The 19023-nt window shown below is 38.3% G+C and overlaps 1 protein-coding gene across 4 annotated transcripts in view; it reads left to right on the top strand.

Moving 5' to 3' along the window:
* Positions 1 to 19023, top strand: part of LOC121302324 (pleckstrin homology domain-containing family A member 2-like) — a 30410-nt gene that overhangs the window by 6025 nt on the left and 5362 nt on the right. For 2 of the 4 annotated variants that reach the window (XM_041232210.1, XM_041232207.1), the window contains exons 2-8: positions 2626 to 2778; positions 3905 to 3961; positions 6049 to 6097; positions 6958 to 7055; positions 13931 to 14065; positions 17627 to 17758; positions 18330 to 18398. In XM_041232210.1, the coding sequence (XP_041088144.1) occupies positions 2647 to 2778; positions 3905 to 3961; positions 6049 to 6097; positions 6958 to 7055; positions 13931 to 14065; positions 17627 to 17758; positions 18330 to 18398 (672 nt within the window). In that variant the 5' untranslated portion in view covers positions 2626 to 2646. Of the gene's footprint in view, positions 1 to 1840; positions 2094 to 2625; positions 2779 to 3904; positions 3962 to 6048; positions 6098 to 6957; positions 7056 to 13930; positions 14066 to 17626; positions 17759 to 18329; positions 18399 to 19023 lie in introns of those variants that run through there. The other 2 variants (XM_041232209.1, XM_041232208.1) reach the window with 2 other exon arrangements.

Below are 19023 nucleotides of genomic sequence, written 5' to 3'. Positions count from 1 at the left end.
TTATTATCTCAGTATTAGTGTGTCATTTATAAGAACGTAAGAAAATTAATGAACGGGATTCGACCCATCTAAACTCGCCCGGATCCAAACATCAACAACATGACTAGGCAGCCCATTCCATCCCCTCACCGCTCTCTGTGTGAGGAAGTGTCTTTTCCCTCTGTCCTAAGCCAAGCTCCAATTCATTTCCAACTGTGTCCTCTTGTCCTGGCTAAAGTATTGTTTGTACTGTATGCAGATAACAAAACAAAATATCTCCAGGAGGGAGGGAGGGGATATCCCCAAGTGACTCACCTAGTAAAGGCACGACCGTGTGGTGTGTGTTTGAGACAGACAGTCGGGATCAGGGGACACCCACTGCCCTCTAGTTTTCCTCAGCTGCTCTGGGGAAACTGCTGCGATGAAGGAACGTCATATACCAGGGAGAAAATCAGTGGTAAAATAATTGGGCTCTAAAATTGAAAATAAATAAATAAATAAATACATTTCATTACCTACTAAAAGAAATACACTCTTCTGTGCCGTGGTTTTGTATTATTTATTTCAGACAGATAAATGTATGCCTTTCTTTTTAATAGTCATTTGTGCCCTCCCAATTCCTCCAGTTTGATCACTGTGCACAATGTACTGATTGTATTCCAAATACATGTTCTGAATCACTTTAATGACATGGGCTCGCCTTTATCAACAAGGCAGGGTCACTTATCAGTGACTTCACAGGGTTATTGTTAGCATTGTGCAAAAATCTGCTTGCCTATGTACTTAAGGACGAGTCAAAACATTTTTGCGTATTCAGATTTTTTTTTTTTGTGTGTGTTGATGTTTGTTGTGCAGTGTAAGGTACTTTTTTTTTTTACCTCAAATGTCATGCTTAAATTAATATTCAAATGTTTGTCCCTATACTTTGCTGGTGCACATTCAACTGAGAAAGCAATGATTAGATCTACTCTGTACATGTAAAGAAGTTACCAGGCATGCCTTGAGGCCTAATATACTATTCTATTCAGCGTTCATTTAATAATTTTCAAGAGGTTTCTTTTGTTTGTGTCACACAATACTGCATTAATATTTATCTAGGTAATGCATGAAAGGAACTGTAGGTAAACTACTCAAACCCGTCCTAAGTTTCTAGATACAGTAGAACAGCCAGCAGTTCTCCAGCCAAGATCTGAGATGACTTCTCCATTTCTGGTGTATGATTTATAAAATATGTGTTTGGAGAAAGTTGGTTTCTGGGCAGATGAACACAAAGGTAAATGCAAGCTGCACCCCACAAGGTTAAACATTAAGGTCGCTCATGGTGTTTGGAGACTGACATAGCGATGAGCATTATTACAGCAGGAGCATAAACACACAAGATTATATTGATCTATAATCAGGCCAAGGCTGAAGAAGTTGCTAGTCAAATAACTTGAGCAAGACATGGTGTGGAAGCTGGCTGTGATACAAGTAAAAGAGCACTGTTTTCATTTAAAAGAGTGCTATCCATTATCTTCCTGGCTTTGTTACAGTACTTCAGAGTATTTGTTATCGTCCTCTTTCCTTTATGATGCTTGCAGTAATTCTGGGTGGATCTAATTACATTACTCCAACAGTGTGCACATTTCTTGATAAGTTTTTGTTACTGTATAAAGAAAACCAAAGAGATCAGATGTTTGTTTGCATTTAAACACATGTTTTATTATTATCTGCCAATAGAGATCCACAGGAAGCATGGCTAAGCTTTGTTTTGACAACAAATTTGTCAAAAATGCAATATTTTTTAATATATATATATATAGATGATATCTAGATATATATATATATATATATATATATATATATATATAATCAAGCTTCAATGCACTGACGAGACCGTGCTTAGAATACTTTGCTCGGTTCAGGTCTGCACATTACAAAAAGGACACTGTGGTCTTTGAGAGAGTCCAGTGAAGAGCAATCCGACTAATCCCAGGGCTTGAAGATAGATTGAGGGAACTGAATCTATTTGGCCTAGAACAAAGGAGGGGGGGAGTTAAACCCAGCCAGCACTTTAAGCACAGCACAGAAACCAGGACCAGAAGACACAGCTGGAAATCTGCGGGGACTACACAGTGAGTTGTGAATGTATGCATTACCTAGCTGTGTTGCTGATGCTGAATCACTGGGATCCTTTAAGATGTGAAAAGTGTTGAGATAAGGCAGCTGCTAGTAGCCAGGTGAGCACTGGTGAGCTGAATGGCCTGATCTTGTTCTTAAATCTTCTTACGTTATGTGTGAATAACAAAATAACCGTGGCCTGAAGTAAATCAAAGTTTATATTGCCACCATTGGTATTCTTTATAATTGCAATGGGGCCACCATCGTTTTCAATTAAACAATTGTGTTATTATAAAGTGTCATCATGAAGTGTCAGTGCTGGGCTGGGAACACATTTGGCAATCAAACAATAGTCTGTTGTAGCCAATTGCTCTTAACAGTGTGCCTGTGGAAATGGGTGAGATTTGAGAAACTAAAATTTAAAAAAAAAAAGTTTGACTTGGTGTGGAAAAAGGTAGGGATATGAGACCGTTGTTTTATTATTTTATAACCTGAATCTATTTTTCCTATTGAAATGGACGGGATTTTTTCATTTTATTTTCACAGGGTAATGACAGAGAGACAGGAATGCCTTATGTCGATCGTATTAATCGTGTCTGTGGCTTTCTGGATATTGAAGAAAATGAAAAGTTCCAGCGAAGGTACTTCATACTGGACACATTGAAAAACTTCCTGCTGTGGTATATGGACAATCCACAGGTAAGACTTGTAGATGAGGGGGGTCCTGGAAAAACTTGGTACACCACCAGTTTCACATTTCAGTCATTCTGCTTGCAAACGTCACAGAAAGTTATGGGAACAGTAAAAAAATAAAATAAAGAAATACATGTAAAGTATATGAAATGTCTGTATTATGTGCAATACTTTTTTATACCCTCATATACAACAGTGGAATCGACTGCCCTACTAACTTCAAGTAGGTAATCCAAAATGAAAATTAGGTAGGATGTGTGGACCTAAAGCCACAGGCCACTGTGTAAAGAAGTTTAAGAATATGTTGTACTATGGTTTTATTTTCCCACCCTCAATGGAAATATTAAAACATAAAAAAATGCTACAGATACCAAAATACTTTTGAAAACAGGAAGTTAGACTTGAATAAGCTAATAAAAAAACCTGGTGACATTACAGCTTGTGTCTGGACCACAACAGAGTTTGCTTGTAAGTCCATACCAGGTAGCAGTTACCCAATTTAAGACTTCCACGCTCCACATGGAAAGGAAGTTAGATGGGTCCATATTGGTTAAAGGACAAGCGATTAATTTAAAATGTATTACCCGTTTAATATCCTGTTATTCTGGCATTTTAAAACAATTATCTGTAAGATCGTTTGTTACCATGCTTACTAACTATTTCCCCTTTTCACTTTTTAATTAGTTGAGCATATTTCAATGTGTAAAGGACTGGGTGTGTGGGCACATTGTTAGGGATCATTAAGAATTTAAAATGACGTAGAGCAGAGATGCATATAACCTTGAACAGTTATCTGAATGGTCTGCCTGCAAACAGAGGCTGCCCAAAATGAAAGACTGTCCAGATACCACCGGCCTGAAGACCAAGAGCAGGACTGATGCTAAATTCTGGGTTTGTATTCAGCTTGAGTTCGGTGGTCGTTGGATTGGAACATAAAATTGGACATTGTAAATTGAGGACAAGTGCAGGGGTAAAATAACTTGCATGCACTTGGAAATGTAAGGGCTTTATTTTTGATGATAGTCTACAATGAATTTGTATTAAAGCCAATGGAATGGACCTCAGCACCTTTGTCTTGAAGCTGTGCTATTCCAAAGTACTGACGCTGTCCTCCTCTTCTGCGTTCCCTTAGAATCTTCCCAGTGGGGCAAATGCTGTCGGGAGCCTTCAGTTGACGTATATCTCAAAGGTAAACTGGCCTAACACTTTCTCGTTTGCATGGCAGCGCCAATCCCTAGGTGCCGGTGTCTTCATGCAAGGATGACACCAAACTGGAAAAGGGTCAATCCTTTATTAGGCTGGATTTGGATTTTAAAAAATACAGTATAGAGAATAATCGTCTCAAGTGGTTGAAGTGAGGATTGGAATTGATTTTCAGGGTAGTGAGGAAAGCGGTTCCAGAAACGATAAATGTGCCAGACAGACTAGCGCTGTCATTTTTCTATTGCTCAGTAGAGACGCCTTTACCATTTTGTTAAAGCTGGGTTGTTTGTTTTTCCATTTTCTAACTTCAAAGGGGTGTTTTTATTTTTTGACAGTCACCCATCTTGCGATTGGCTGATTAAGTGCAACATTTCCATGTCAACATCCAATCACAATGCTTTTAAACATAAAACACGTGACTCGTAGGGAGATTCCCGTCTTTCATGCAAGCAGACCTAATGTACAGTTTTAGTTTCTTTTTCAATCCAGATCAAAATGTGAAAATGAGTTGCATATTGTTGCATCCAATTTTTCATAGCATGTTTGTCTTTTAGAGGTCATTAACAGTGGCTTAATATGTTCATAACTTTTAATACGGCAGAGATGGGAATAAGACTCCCTTTGCATAGCACTTTGATCCATTCCTGCTTTTACTATGAGTATAATCAGAGACTCTTGAGTGTGTTACCTATACACTGTGGCTAATGAATCTCATAGTAAATCCTGGATTGGTTAAACTTTTGAAGGTGCCTTTTTTTGGTGTCAGTGGGTGAAAATGGGGACTGTATGATTGCCTATTTACTGAGGTGGACTTTACTGTATTACATTTTAGGCCTTTTAAGGGTCAATGCTTTTCAGGGTGAAATGATTGCTTATCAAGAATACTACATCATTACTGTAGTAAACGCAGAGCCTACTCGAAATGCAATTAGGCATTGTTTGGGGCTGGGAAGATCATTTAAATAAAACTTAAAAGAAAAAACACACACACACATGGACCTGCAGGGAGAACTAAGAGAAACAGCTGTGTCTAGTGTTCATGTCTACATCATGAACAAATTAGGATTTAAATATTAACTGAGCTGCTATTGAGGCTGCCAGGGCTGACTGCTCAATTACAAAAGAAGTCTTTAAAAGAAGTATAGCACTGGCAGAGAGATCTGCTGATCTAGCATAAACCGTACTGGATATGACCACTACATTAGGAAGTACAGTAAATATACTAATCTGAACCAGTGAGAACCAGATCTTATGTAAGATGTTATTCCATCTGGGATGCGACATCCCCAGTTAGGATTACTGGCTGGCAGAACTCAAGCCTTACAACTTGTAGTAATAGAACTTACCTAACTCTCCAAATGCAGAATATATATATATATATATATATATATATATATATATATATATATATATATATATATATATATATATATATATATATATATATATATATATATATATATATATATATATATATATATATATATATATATCTATATATATATATATATATATATATATATATATATTTATGGGTGTCAGGCACTTATTGGAGGTTGGTAAATTAATTTATAAATAGCAATTATAAAAAAATGGGATACAGAACACAGAGGATTGGACTGCAGGAGGAACCTGATGCAGCCCCAGTTTGATATTGGAGCAGGAAGAGTTTTATGATTGGAAGTGTGGTACTGGATTAGCAAGTTAGGGTTAGGGTTAATAGCAAGTACTGATCATAATCTGTACCATATAAAATGCCTGCTCTTGTCCAATTTTAAACTTCTGTTTCTTCCAAAATTGTCATGCTAGTTCCAAAAGCGTTAATAACCATATGAATAAAACCTATGAAAATGCTAAATGCTGCGCAATGATTAAACCTAGTTTCTCTGTGACATCAGCTGCATTTCATTGTGGTAGCATGGTTTGGATTAGTCATTACAGACTAGCAGAAGCAGCTAGAGAGCTGTTTCTGAAGATTGATTTATTGAAAGTGTCACTAATCTGAACAGCGTCCTATTGTGCTTTAATGTGAATTTCATTTAAACAGATTTCTTTCTCTAACCTCCGACACAGGTCAGTGAAGCGACTATGAAACAGAAATCGAAGACGGAATTCTGCTTTGGTGAGTGCAGGGCGTTCCGAGTGAAAAACGCTCGGAAGGCACAAACAAAATCATTCTGTTGACTTCTCCAAATCTGCAGTCTGTATAGGGCAAATGCCTGTTCGAATGCCAGGGGGTGTGTCTTAAGTTCACAGCCGACCTCTGTAAAGTTCTTTGTGATGGTGGTCCACTATGAAAGGTGCTATATTATTATTATTATTATTATTATTATTATTATTATTATTATTATTAAGTTTTCAGTCATTGAAGACATGAGATTTCAAAATGCCACACACACACACGCACACACACACACACACACACACACACATATTACTTAAAATCTGGATCTTAAAGTAGCAAATAGCAGTACAGAAAAAAAAAGGGGTGCAGCTAAAAGAGTTCCCTATTTTACAAATATATGTCATGTGCCCTTGTATTTATGGATTGTGTGGGTCTTTTGCCACCCATGCATTATGTGGTATGACACAACAACCAAACACTGCTCCTCTATTGTTTTCTAAGGAGGTCAGCGTTCTGTAATTACTCAATAACGACAAATAAAGCGCAGCTGAGAGGTGACACTAATTAATGTCACCTGTACTAAAACCCCTGTTGACTGATGAAACACTACACAGGGACGCTCAAACCCTGCTCGCAGAGTTAACTCTTTCAGTGGACTGCCGTGGCTATTTCAGATAAACAAAAGGTAAATAAATAACGTTTAAAAAAGATGTATTTTAACAGGAATGATTGCTGTGGCGTGTTCCTTGGTAATAATGAAAACTGCTTCGTTTATTGACTCGGGAGCTCCATTAATTACCTCGCAACTTGACATTAACCCCTAATTATCTTCAACAAGAGTCTTCCTTTTCTTGCAGTAATCAATGCGTTGTCCAGACGCTATCTCCTGCAAGCGAATGACAAGAATGATCTTCGTGAATGGGTGGATGCTTTGAATAAAGCCACAAAGATTACAGTAAGTGTGACACTGTGCAAAATGACTGCTTATTTGAACACAAAAATGAGTTGCACAGCATGATAGCTAGTTGTCTTGTTACTGGTTTGTTATCATCATTATTCCCGTGGTTGGCAGTTATGTGTTTTTTCTTAGTAAACAAAACCACCAGCATTATTGATTTCTCACTTTTCGCGGTAGCAGGAAAACCCTATTTTCTCTGCTGTTTTCACACACAGTGTGTTAATCAAGTATTCAGGTTTGCAGTATGAATGCACTTTAATTTCCTCTTGCCTTCTACTGCGCAGTAAAACATGCTTTTACACCACAGTGCTGATTTTTCAAAGCATGATGCATGTCCCAATATATACATATCCCAATATGGTCATCTTAAAATTGGAATACGACGCAATTGATCGTTATTTATCGGGTGATTTTAATGTACTTGAATAATAATTAAAATAAATAAAAATTCAAGTACTTTGTTAAACATTTGTTACTCTGAAAATATCTTTAATACATTAAGTAGCACTTTGTCTATTGCTTTGCCCATAGTAGATGTTTGCCTGTTTTATGTGTCAACAGATTTGCAAAAGAAACTCCAATAGCCTACCGTTTTAAATCTACCTGTTTTTCTACTGGCATTTGTGTACTTTAATTTTTTTGTGCTTTAATACTAGAATAGGTTTATTAAAACTACCCACCCATGTCAATTTACATACCTGCTTGTAAAAGGGTAAATATAAATGGAAGGTTTCACACTGTTAGAAAGTGTAGAAAAGGACAGTTTTAACAGCAGACATGGGTTGTGTTGAACAATTTACAAAACGTTTCTTATATACAGTAAACTTTGAACAAAAAAACCGCTGTTGCATGACACACACACCTCACATGAGTAGCCAAATGGGCAGGAATCAGAAACTCAGAACTTTTTCTGTAGATTTATGGACACCCTTAGCAACATTGTTACATGCAATAAAAATACAGTGAAGTCAGGGCAGCAGCATTTCGATCAATAAATTCAGAATCTGCAGCAGGTGGAAACGGTACAGTTTAGTAAACCTCAGATAGCGAAGCCCTGTTTTCAACTAAATAATTTTAATCTTGCACTTCATAGTGCGTAACTGAAAATAATTAATTTACAAGGAAGCTCGTAACCATGGTTTTCATGCAGGGTTGCAATGTGAACAGCTCTGCCATTACAGTGTAACCACAGAGCTGGGCCCAGTGGTTTTCAGTGCGGCTATCAGACCAGTGGGTGACAGAAAGCAGGTGATGTCACAGAGAGCTTGCACCGTAAATGCTTTGGAACGCTGTGGTCTCCAATTAGGGAAGTTAGGAAGCTATTTTAGAATGCGATAAAAATTACAGGTGGGCAAAACAAATATGAGTAAATGCCGAAACACTGTCGTGAGTGTTTTGGAACAGAGACTGGGGTTTGTATTGTTTGGGTGAGGCTGGGAGCTGTAGCCCTATAACTTATGAACAGTATATATTTGAGCCATAACAATAACCCTACATTTATAAATGATAAGAGAAACTTCTAAATTCAAGCATTGACAAACGTTTTTTAATCTGTTGAAATGAGTTTAGGTTTATGTACGTGTATCACTGATGGTAAAGTGTGAAGGATCTGTTAATGGTCCCTTTAAAATGGGCATAATATGCTGAGCAAATATATGACATCAATCAGGCATGAGTGGCGTAGTCATAGCAGGTCACACAGGCACACTATATGAATCTAAACTAATGAAGAAATAAAAATATAATAATACTTTGTCAAAACTGTGATTTGAATTAATCTAAGTTTAGTTTAATAGCATCTAAAAACCCAGGGGAGGGCTGGTGGGGAAGAGAAACCAAAAGGCCGCTTATGAGACAATGGGATTTTAAAAAGGAGAGAACCAGGAACCTTGTTAAGCAGAAAAGGAGTTCCCCTCGCCTTCCAGTCAGTCAGTTTTCAGCTGACAATTAGTGCTTTTATATTCTCTAGCATTTCGGTTCTGCGTCGCTGCAGCCTAGTGTTCTGGTGTTCTGGGAATGCGGGCCAGAGCAACATTGGCAGTTTTGTTTTAAGGAAGGAGTTTTACCTCACTTCCTTTTTTTTGTTGTGTAAGAAGCATTCATGTTCCGTTTGAACTCAAACTTAAATCTTTACTACAGTATTTTCTGCAGAAGTTTAGCCTTATGTGAACTGGGGGCGCTAATAGTTTAGAGTTTAAACTGAATTGTTATACAATTAGAATTTTGTGTAAATGTTTAACCAGAGCAAAATTTGTTATCCATAGCAACAAAAACACCCAGCCAAAATGGGAAAAAAAAGTTATGAGAAGCATCCAAAATATGCAGGTTAAATATATCTCTGTATAAAAACATTGTAAGGGCTAATTGTTTATCATATTGAATATTCAGAATTGTAATATGTAAACATAGGATAAATGGCACTTACTGTAACAAAAATGTCTCATTCTGCTATTACGTGCAGCAGTAGGAGGTTATAAAAATCTCCATCAAGCTGTAGTGGACAGTTTAATGTTTTTCTACTTAGGATTGTTTAAACTGATCCAGCTGCTCATACTTTGCCTTTCACCTGATTGGCTTCAAGATAGATCACAGCAGTCATGAAAAAGCTCCACACAGTTTGTCTTAACTCAGCATTAGTGTCCGTGCTTGAGAGATCCCCGAGTGGCAGGGGGTGTTCAGGTCAGGAGAGGCGAGTGTCTCAGGGTTCCACTGCTGTAGAAATAACACGCTGATCAGAGAGGAGTTTACCAGGTGTTGCTCGATATGTCTCGTCCCTCCAGCACTCAGACGTGCCACATCAGAGGAGGCGCAGGAAGCCTGCTTTGCTCGTTTTCGCTGCGCCAGGGCAACACTAAGGAGCCGAGCTGCTAAAAATACTTGCGTCATTGAACCCCTGAGTGACACCCCTGGTTGCTGCTTCCTTATCACTGCAGCACTATGACCTGCTTGAGATGTGTTCTCCACAAGCGGCTGTAGACTGTCACTCATCTGTACCAGTTGGGACTCTGTTCTAGTTAGTGTACCATATTAAAAATGCCTTGTCTAGTCTTAGTTTTATGGATGTAATATTAACACATTTCATTACAAAAAAAAATAAAAAATCAATTCAACTTTGTAAAAAACACTCTACAATAAGTGACCCGAATCAGACCCTTTCAGACAACCTATCTATGCAGAAGACACACTTACCTTTGTACATGTTAACTTGTATAACACCTCAATGTTTTTTGGCGTTGTTTTTTTAATAGGATCAAAGCGCTGTATGAATGAGTATCCTGTTTACACATTAAAAACATAAATCTGCTTAATATCATGGTGTAAAATCAAACAGATGTGAATGAATGGCAGACAGATTCCACACAGTCTGTGCATCGTACTTACATTTTGACAATTGTATGTACAGTTGTGGTCAAAGATTTGGCATCACCATATAGAATTAACTCATTTTGCTTCATAAAGTCGAATGAAGCCTGCTGAATAATGTTATGCTAACATATTGAATTACATACCGCTTTGTATTTTTCCCTGAAAAACTGGCAGATTGAAAAATGTGACATTTAGAAATCCAATATGAAATACTGTACCACTATTATGGTTTCTGGTAGACTTTTGCAATATCATTTTGTAGTTTCTTTGATACATGATGTTAAAATTATATAAATATATTAATATATATATATATATATATATATATATATATATATATATATATATATATATATATATATATATATATATATTGTCTCAATCCTAAAATTATAGGTGATGCAAAACATGTGGCCATAGCTGTACAGGGGATGCTAGTTAAGAGTGATCCACTTTTCTCTAATTTTGTATTTACAACCATGACATTCTTTTTTTAGTACATGGTTTAGCTTCAGCCCTGCTGTGCGAAACCACAATAAAGATGAATGAGAGCAAGCCAGCTACTACCCTAGTCACCGTCCGCCACACATGTCTGAAGCTCTCGCTTAGTGTCTGCAGTTTAACCTCCGTAGACTGTGAACACTAATGCCCTGAACTGACAAATCTACACATAATAAACTGAACAACTTCAATTTATACGCTGGCCTCCAACGTACGAATGAGGGAGTGTGTTGGATGATTCTTCAACCTTTTGTTTTGCTGGCCACAGCGCATGTTATACTTAAAACAAAAAAAAAAAAAAAAAAAAAAAAAAAAACCCACAAGATTACTGTTATGACTCAGGATCTCCACAGACTGGCCTTGCATGTTGGAACTTGCCTTTTTTATGAGACTGTACTATTTTAAATCCTTGGCGGTTTTACTTACATTGGTTATGGTTAAGGGAATTTTTTTTCACGGTTGTCACAATTTCCGTGAAATGTGCCCATTGCTGTGTAATATGTAGCTCCCCATGAAAATTCCCATTTCTGAAAGAATATTGTAAAATTACATTTTTTTAAATTATTTTTTGTTTAAATCTGGCAGTCGGTTTAGGTTTCTTGTAAATTACTGAACACACTGCAGAAAGCACATTTCACGTGTCTGTTGTTATTTTTACGTTTATGTTTTTATTTTGTTTTATGGTGAAAATATAATGCCTTTAAAAAAGGTGTCAAAGGTGTTCCACAATTTACCATTTACTGTTTTTCAGGTCAACATGTAAATATTTAGAACCTTTCTTATATGAATAACTCCAGAGAAGATGAATGTTAAATGTGACGATACTATATTTTTCTGCTTTAAATCGGGAAATATTTTGAAATACCTATTTTGAGACTGAAATGCCATGAAATAAGACCAGGGCTGTAGAATGTTGGTACCCACGCGCAGCTGAACGATTTGGTCGGGAGCCAACGTTTATTTCCTCCCCGGGCACGAAGTTTTCAACTTTCACCGAGATTTGAGGGGGCTGGGGGGACCTGGAACCGTGGTTAATCAGGCGTGGTTAATATTGTCACTCAAAAACGAATGCACACTTTTCACTTTAATTAGCATGCTCTGGTCTGTTTGGTTGTAGTTACATAAACAAGATAACATAAAGCATGATATCATTTTTACCCTGCATGCTATCTACTCACAAACAACAAGTGACCGCTGGTAATACAGTACCGCTGGTAATACAAGCTTTTTGCTGTTTTGTTTAATTAATTTTTTTTCATATTTTGGTAGAATTTCCATTTTTATTATTAAAATGCCACTTCCAAGTCATCGGAGGGTGAAATGCGATTATTGTAAAGAAATGAGACGAGACTGTTGGAATTTCGTTAAGTGTGTTCTACCTTTCTATATATTCGTTCCGTCAAAAGTTCTCAATTTTAAAATACTGCATTTATATGTATAAGTTAAAAGATTCAAGGTTGTTTCCGCCACAGTCAATGACATTTTTGTAAAGTATTGTCTATTATCTAATCCGAATATGTTTCAAATCTATAATTAGGGCCTCCAATGTTCAGTGTTTTACCCTGACATTTATACTCAAATCACAACTGAGAAACATGTTAATTGATTTAATTTACTTGTTTTTTTTCTGCTAAATAAGTTGCAGTTAAAAGAAAGTGTGATTGCACTCTGTCCTAAATCTGTTCTCAGGTGTCATTTCCACAACACATGCTTTTAACTGACCAGGATGTGATGACTGAACGAGAAAGTGATATCCAAAGTTAACCTGTACCCCGCTGGGATAAGCCACCGCTCTATATTATTAAAGCACTTTACAGCACCTGTTTCTATTCCAGGATTACATATAATAATCGCTGGTTGATGCATCCCGGATCATTCTCCAGTGCTGTAAAATGCTCTTAAGAAAATCCAGCCATGGCTCAAATGAGCCCTTTAGTTCCTATTGCATATCATATTGGTACTCGACAATGGGAACACTATATTGGTTCCAAATCCATTGTGGTGCCATCCATGCTGTTGGCTGCTGATTGTTCTGGTAGAGCTACTACAGGTTCTGTTGGTATTCTCTGGGCAATGTTACGTTCTTCACACCCCCTTGTTAATATTTAATGGTGTCGGCTTTGATTTATCAAAGGCCAGGGATCTGTGGTTTGTGCAGTCAGTTGACTGATTGTCTCCGACAGCTGCACCCAGCCCTATATCTGAAGACAGGAAGTGATGCTCACTGCGCTCGCTTGTGCTTCCTGAAGTGGCTGTCTGCTGCGTGGCTCTGATGAACAGAGAAAAGTGATAGGCCTGGCCTAACCACTCCCAGGGGTAACCAGAAAACTAAAATAAAACAGCACAAAACTCCCAAGGCCTTTGATCGATCAACCCTATTCACAAACATACAGTGTATATAAATATATTACATGGTAAATATTTCAGCTCCTTGTCAGCATGTAAGCTTGTGGGGTAAAATGTGTTGAAAAATCTAAAAAACACCATGTGGGGAAAAAATGTAACCTTCATAACCTCCTACTGCAGCACCAACCTGCCTGTGTGACTCACAGACTGACATAGTTCAAAGCAAAGTTTAATGCGTGCCTGTGTGTGTGTGTGTGTGTGTGTGCGTGTGTGTGTGTGTGTGTGTGTTTAAATACAATGCAGTTCACTGTGCTAATCTCAAACTTACGGATTTGAAACATCCACATTTTACTGAGTGGTATTTTGCAAAAAAAAATTCCTGGTTAAGATCGTTTTACTCAGCAGTCTTCATGTCATTTGGACTATTCCTTTGGACTTGTGTTGCATTTCTATATTTAAATTGAAGAGCAGCTCCTCAACACAGACTTACAGTATGCGAATAATTGCAATAAAAAAAAAAACATGTACAGTGCTTGGAGACATAAGGTAAGGGCAGCATAAAAAAAAAAGTAATTTAAAGCTTCTTACAGCTGGTTTAGGTTCAATTGAGGCAAACATGATTGAAGTAACGCATATCTGATGACACGTTTTCTTCCTAGGTACCAAAAGAGTGCAGTATTACTCCTAAAACAGAAACCTGCAGAGCCTCAGTGGAGCCCCAGAGCAGAAAACAGCAGGTACCCTACAAGACAGCCATCATCGGAGGGGTGGTGGTACACACCCCCATCAGTCAGGTATGGAGCTCCTGATTAAACAGAAATGCATTGGCACTGATGAATGAATGCATTTGTTTGCCGTTCGTTGGCTTGACAATATGAACACTCCCACGGCCTGAACTATGAAGTTAGTGTACGGAGTGAGCTTTAAGGTACTGTTTTTAAGTTTTCCCATGTGGTGTTTGCAAGGGAAAATGCCTTTCTGTATTAAGAAAAGGTGTGATAAATCAGGGGGGGGGGGGAGTCATTTTCATCATCTTTTACATGTATTGGAAGGTGGGGTGATTATCAGTTCATGGGTACCAATATATTTAGTGAGCAAGCAGGGGGCTGAGTGGGGTATACAGTTTGCATTCTGAGTTTGCAACTCTTATTAAACTGCAAACCACAACATAGTGTTAAGAGTTGAGCAGGACTCTGCAGGAAGAGACAGTTGTTTGAAGGATCTCTGCTGTAGTTATTAATATCATAGTGAATAACGTCATTGAGTTGCTGCTATTAGGATAATTTTTAACCTGTTAACCTCTAATATTTGTGGCTGTGGTTAAAGCTAGCTGCTTCTGCATGTGTGTTTTACTACTGATTTTACTGCTACTTCCTTGCGTGGTCTATTTTATCTTTACCGTTGAGATTGTGCTTTTGGGTAGAACTAAGCAATCCCTTTCTCTAACCAGCTAGTTCACCTCTGAGTATAACTACATGGCAGAGACACATTGAATAAACAGCTAGTATGCCCAGTCCTGTTAGGGACTAGTTTGCTCAGTGGGATTCAGGATGTAAACCTTTTATTTGACTCTATTTAGTGACTGAACAGAAAAACCAATAGATTTCAATGTACAGATATACCCTAAAATCATCATACAGGGCTTATCATCCATAACCTGTCAAAATAAGGGTTCAGATGTCAGATATAGCATGAGGTACTGCATTGATCAGAATAGCGTTGCTTAACAAAATACATACTGTACCTGTGTAACAGTAATTTAAAAACAATGAAAAGCTGTATGCACACAGTGCAGTGGTCTCGATGCTAGATGCTGTGCTTTTCAATACGGTACAGCACATTGTGAACCTGCTAATGTAATGGTTTATTTTTAGCCCCAAACTGATATTACAGTGGGATTAGAAAGCAGTTGCATGACCGATAGGTCTGATTGATCCTAACTAGAGTGTGACTGTAACTGAAGTGATCAGATCAGGAGCTCGTCCTCATTCTGCGAGGGGCATTTCAATGTGGTGAGGTGAAAGGTGACTTTTGACTGTATACACAAGCTTACAAGGAGTGTCGTGGTGCAGCACTCAGAAAGTGTCTCATCTTATTCAGTTTCTCAGATTTATTGATCAGTCACTGTTGTGATTACTGCAATGACGCAAACATGAATACATTGCAGAACAAAAGCTAATTCAGCAAATTATTTCTTAAGTACTATTACTATAAGGTAACACGTTGTTGCTAGCAGACCGCAGAGCTGCTCAAACTGTGCAGAACGACATCTCTCGTACAGCAAGGGACGCCCTACACACAACGTGCAAGTCACACAAATGAAGATTGTACTCAGGAATTATTTTTGGAAAACTTTTATCCCTCCCCCGGTCGTGAAATGGTTCAGTCCAAAATTAACTGCCACAGTGTCTGAATGCATGTAGGCCTGCAGGTGCGGTGTCAGGGTGAAACTATTTATTAAACACAAGTTCAGCTGGAGGACAGTAGCATTCAAAGATTAAACATCTTACACCGTGTTCAGATTGGCATGTGGGTTGCATGGGATCACATCTATAGACAGGACAAGATGTAGTGGAATTGTGGCACATACTTCACTGTGATTGGTTGGTTGATTTATGTTATGTAATTTATAATAGGGATACTTGTTGATAAAACCCCATGTCATGTATTTTCAAAGCCAATTTAAAAATCTAATTGAGCACAACTGCTGTATTGTTTTTTCCAATGGCCAGACCAACACAGAAAAATCAATGCAAACTCATGTTCAATCAAGGTATACAAAGCAAGCAACTATGAGTTTGTGGTCTATGATGCTCTTGGTACCATATTTGGAAGGGATATCTCAAAGAGAGAAAGACCCACACACACACACACACACACACACTCAAGAGGGTCGAGTGTGTGAGAAGGGAACGTCGATGGAAGAACAGGACAGGGCTCTGGTGCAGCTGCTACACGAATGAGATTATGACAGCGCTCTGCCTCTGTGCTTCACAGCACTTCAAACCTATACACTTGTTACTGCTCTGTCTCAGTTTCTCTTTTGGCACTTCCTGACGATCGATAGTACGCTTTTATGGTGTTTACATTAACAACTGAACGGTTGGGGTTGCACCTTACATTTTTTTATCCTGCGTTTCTCGGTGTGTTTGTATTGCCCAGCAAATGTCATTGTTCCTGTACTTAAATGTACAGGGTGATAAGTAGAAAGTAAGTTTACCACATGAATGATATGGTGTGTTGATGTGGTAAACTTATTTTCTAATCACCCTGTACTTTTGTCTCAAACTTTTTGGCTTGCAAATTAGGGAGTGCAATTCAGTTTCTTGGTGGTCACTAACAGTCCATTTTTTGTTTTTTAAAATCTGAAACCGACAGTGCACGGGATATTCTAGCTCAAGTGGGCCCATTACATCAATTTGGCAGGAAAGCAACAAGCTTTAAAAATGTCTAGGCCTTCCCCCAGATGGAGAACAATTAGGTCTGAGGTCATGAAAAACATTTTGCAGACATGCTCTCAACATGTCGTGCATGAGTTCCACAGCTCTTCTGGTGCTCAAGACCTGCCTTGGAACCTTTGGTGGTTTCTGTATCATCAGCCACAAACAGAGGCCACGCCTCCCCACAGTCTGACCCACTTGAGCTGGAGTGACCCACGCATTACTATGAAAATCTGCAATTCTGCAATTCTGAAAATCTGCAATAGTAAAAGCAGAAAGCAGACTTCATCACTGTACAGGTTTTACATGCAGGCAAACAAGATTCCTCCTTATTGCCTTTCTGTAGACTTGCATGCATGCCTCTGCAGCTATACATTTTCTACTACCTTTTCCACATGGTTTACCTCGATATGAATTTGATGCAGTTATCTGAAATCGCATAGTATTAGATACGAAATGGTTTTACATTTAGGTTAGTTATGTTTAATTGTTCCTGTTCAATACAATATATAGTGCAGGATGCTTCAATCTAATTTTCAGCCCAACTCCAGTTCACAGTGTAAAAAAACCTGCTCATGGGGTGGATATCAGATATAGCAACAGCACCCTGTACAAATATATAGCTACAGAATTATTATCATGGCATTATAAGGAAACTGTCCAGAAATATTTTAAACAGTAGGTCAGTTTAATGCACAGAGTTGTTCAGCTCAGTTTTTGCAGTCAACTGCAGTATGTGAACCCTCTTTACAAAGCTTTAAGCAAGTCATTTAAAAGATTGGTTTAAGTGGATTAAACAGGTTTGTATCCATAGAACGACTCCAAACTGTTGTTTTGGAAACCAACAACAGTCCAGAACAGTTTAAGGAACCCAAGCACGGTGTCGTGATCAGCACGCTGTGTTCTCTCCTGCAGAAGGAAGACGAGTCAGAGGGAGGGGAGTTTGGGTTTCACGGCAGCCTTGTCCGCTCACAGAGCCACGTGCCATCTGTGAGGAGCGGGCTTGGAGTGCTGAAGAGCGGCTATTGTGTCAAACAGGGCAATGTGGTGAGTGCAGAGGACAACAGTGAAAATCACACAGGCCATTCAACTGAGAGCAGAGCACTGCCGACTGAGGAATTGTATTCGATGCTTCAGTATTTATACACACCTTGGTTCTTAAGTTTTGATGCTACTTTATTTATGTAACTAGATTTTGTTTCTTATACAAAATGATATGTATTTATTTTTGTTCCCCGTCTGGCAACACATAATTTGGCTGGATTAAAAAGATAATGATATACAGGGGTGGCTTAGCATTATATGATATGCGGTACAGGAATGGGCATTGCAAGGTTAATGACAAGCTTATGTGTAAAGACACAGGCTAACACAATTACAAACCCACCTGTGGATGTCTAGGAAGTTGCGAGTTGCTCAGAATGACGCAAAGGAGCACAATAACAAAATTAACAGAAGCAGGAGAGGAACAATCTACGGTGTCAGAAGAATTTTGGAATAGTTAGTAAGCATGGCAAATAATGATGCATTGATAACTAATCATACAGAACACACATATTGCAGTTGCCTGTTAAACAGGTGATTTGAAGTATTAACTGTTCCCAAATGTATTTGACAGAGAAAGAGCTGGAAACGGCGATTCTTCACGCTGGATGAGAATTCAGTCAGCTACTTCAAATGTGAAATGGTGAGTTGCAAACAATGGTGCAAAATAAATAAATAAATAAGTGTAGTGACTTTGCCACAAAACACTACCAGCATGGAAGCACATACACAAGCAGGTGCCCTACTAACTATACAAGAACCCATGGTGTAGATAGTAGTCATAAGAGCAGTATTCTCATAAAACACATGTACAATGTTCTCAGTGATTGATTACACACACACACACACACACTATATATATATATATATATATATATATATATATATATATATATTCGCACTGATCAGTACTTCCTACGAAGTCAGTCAAGTCAGTCGAATGAAATCCAGCGACAGGAAGCAAACCACAGTTCGCAGGATATCAGCACCCCTGTCATAGACGTGAGGAGGACTTGCGTGGATACAACTAGCGATGAACCCAATGATCCTTGCAAACCCGGTCAGACAAACCAGCATAAGAGAGAAAAGAACCTCAATGGGCACAAGCCTGGAGTTAAATGGCCAAGAGCTTGTGAGAAAACCGCGTGGGGCACAGTAAACACGGATCTCTGTTTCACTTTGGAAAGGTTAAATGGAACAGTTGAAAAGAAGCTGGATAAATTTGGGGATCATCTCGCATATGGAAGCAAGAGGTTTGGAATTGAAAA

The sequence above is a fragment of the Polyodon spathula genome, chromosome 29 (genome assembly GCF_017654505.1).
Source record: "Polyodon spathula isolate WHYD16114869_AA chromosome 29, ASM1765450v1, whole genome shotgun sequence".
NCBI classification, from domain to species: domain Eukaryota; kingdom Metazoa; phylum Chordata; class Actinopteri; order Acipenseriformes; family Polyodontidae; genus Polyodon; species Polyodon spathula.
The sequence above is the reverse complement of the archived record's forward strand: the minus strand, read 5'-3'. Positions and strand labels throughout refer to the sequence as shown.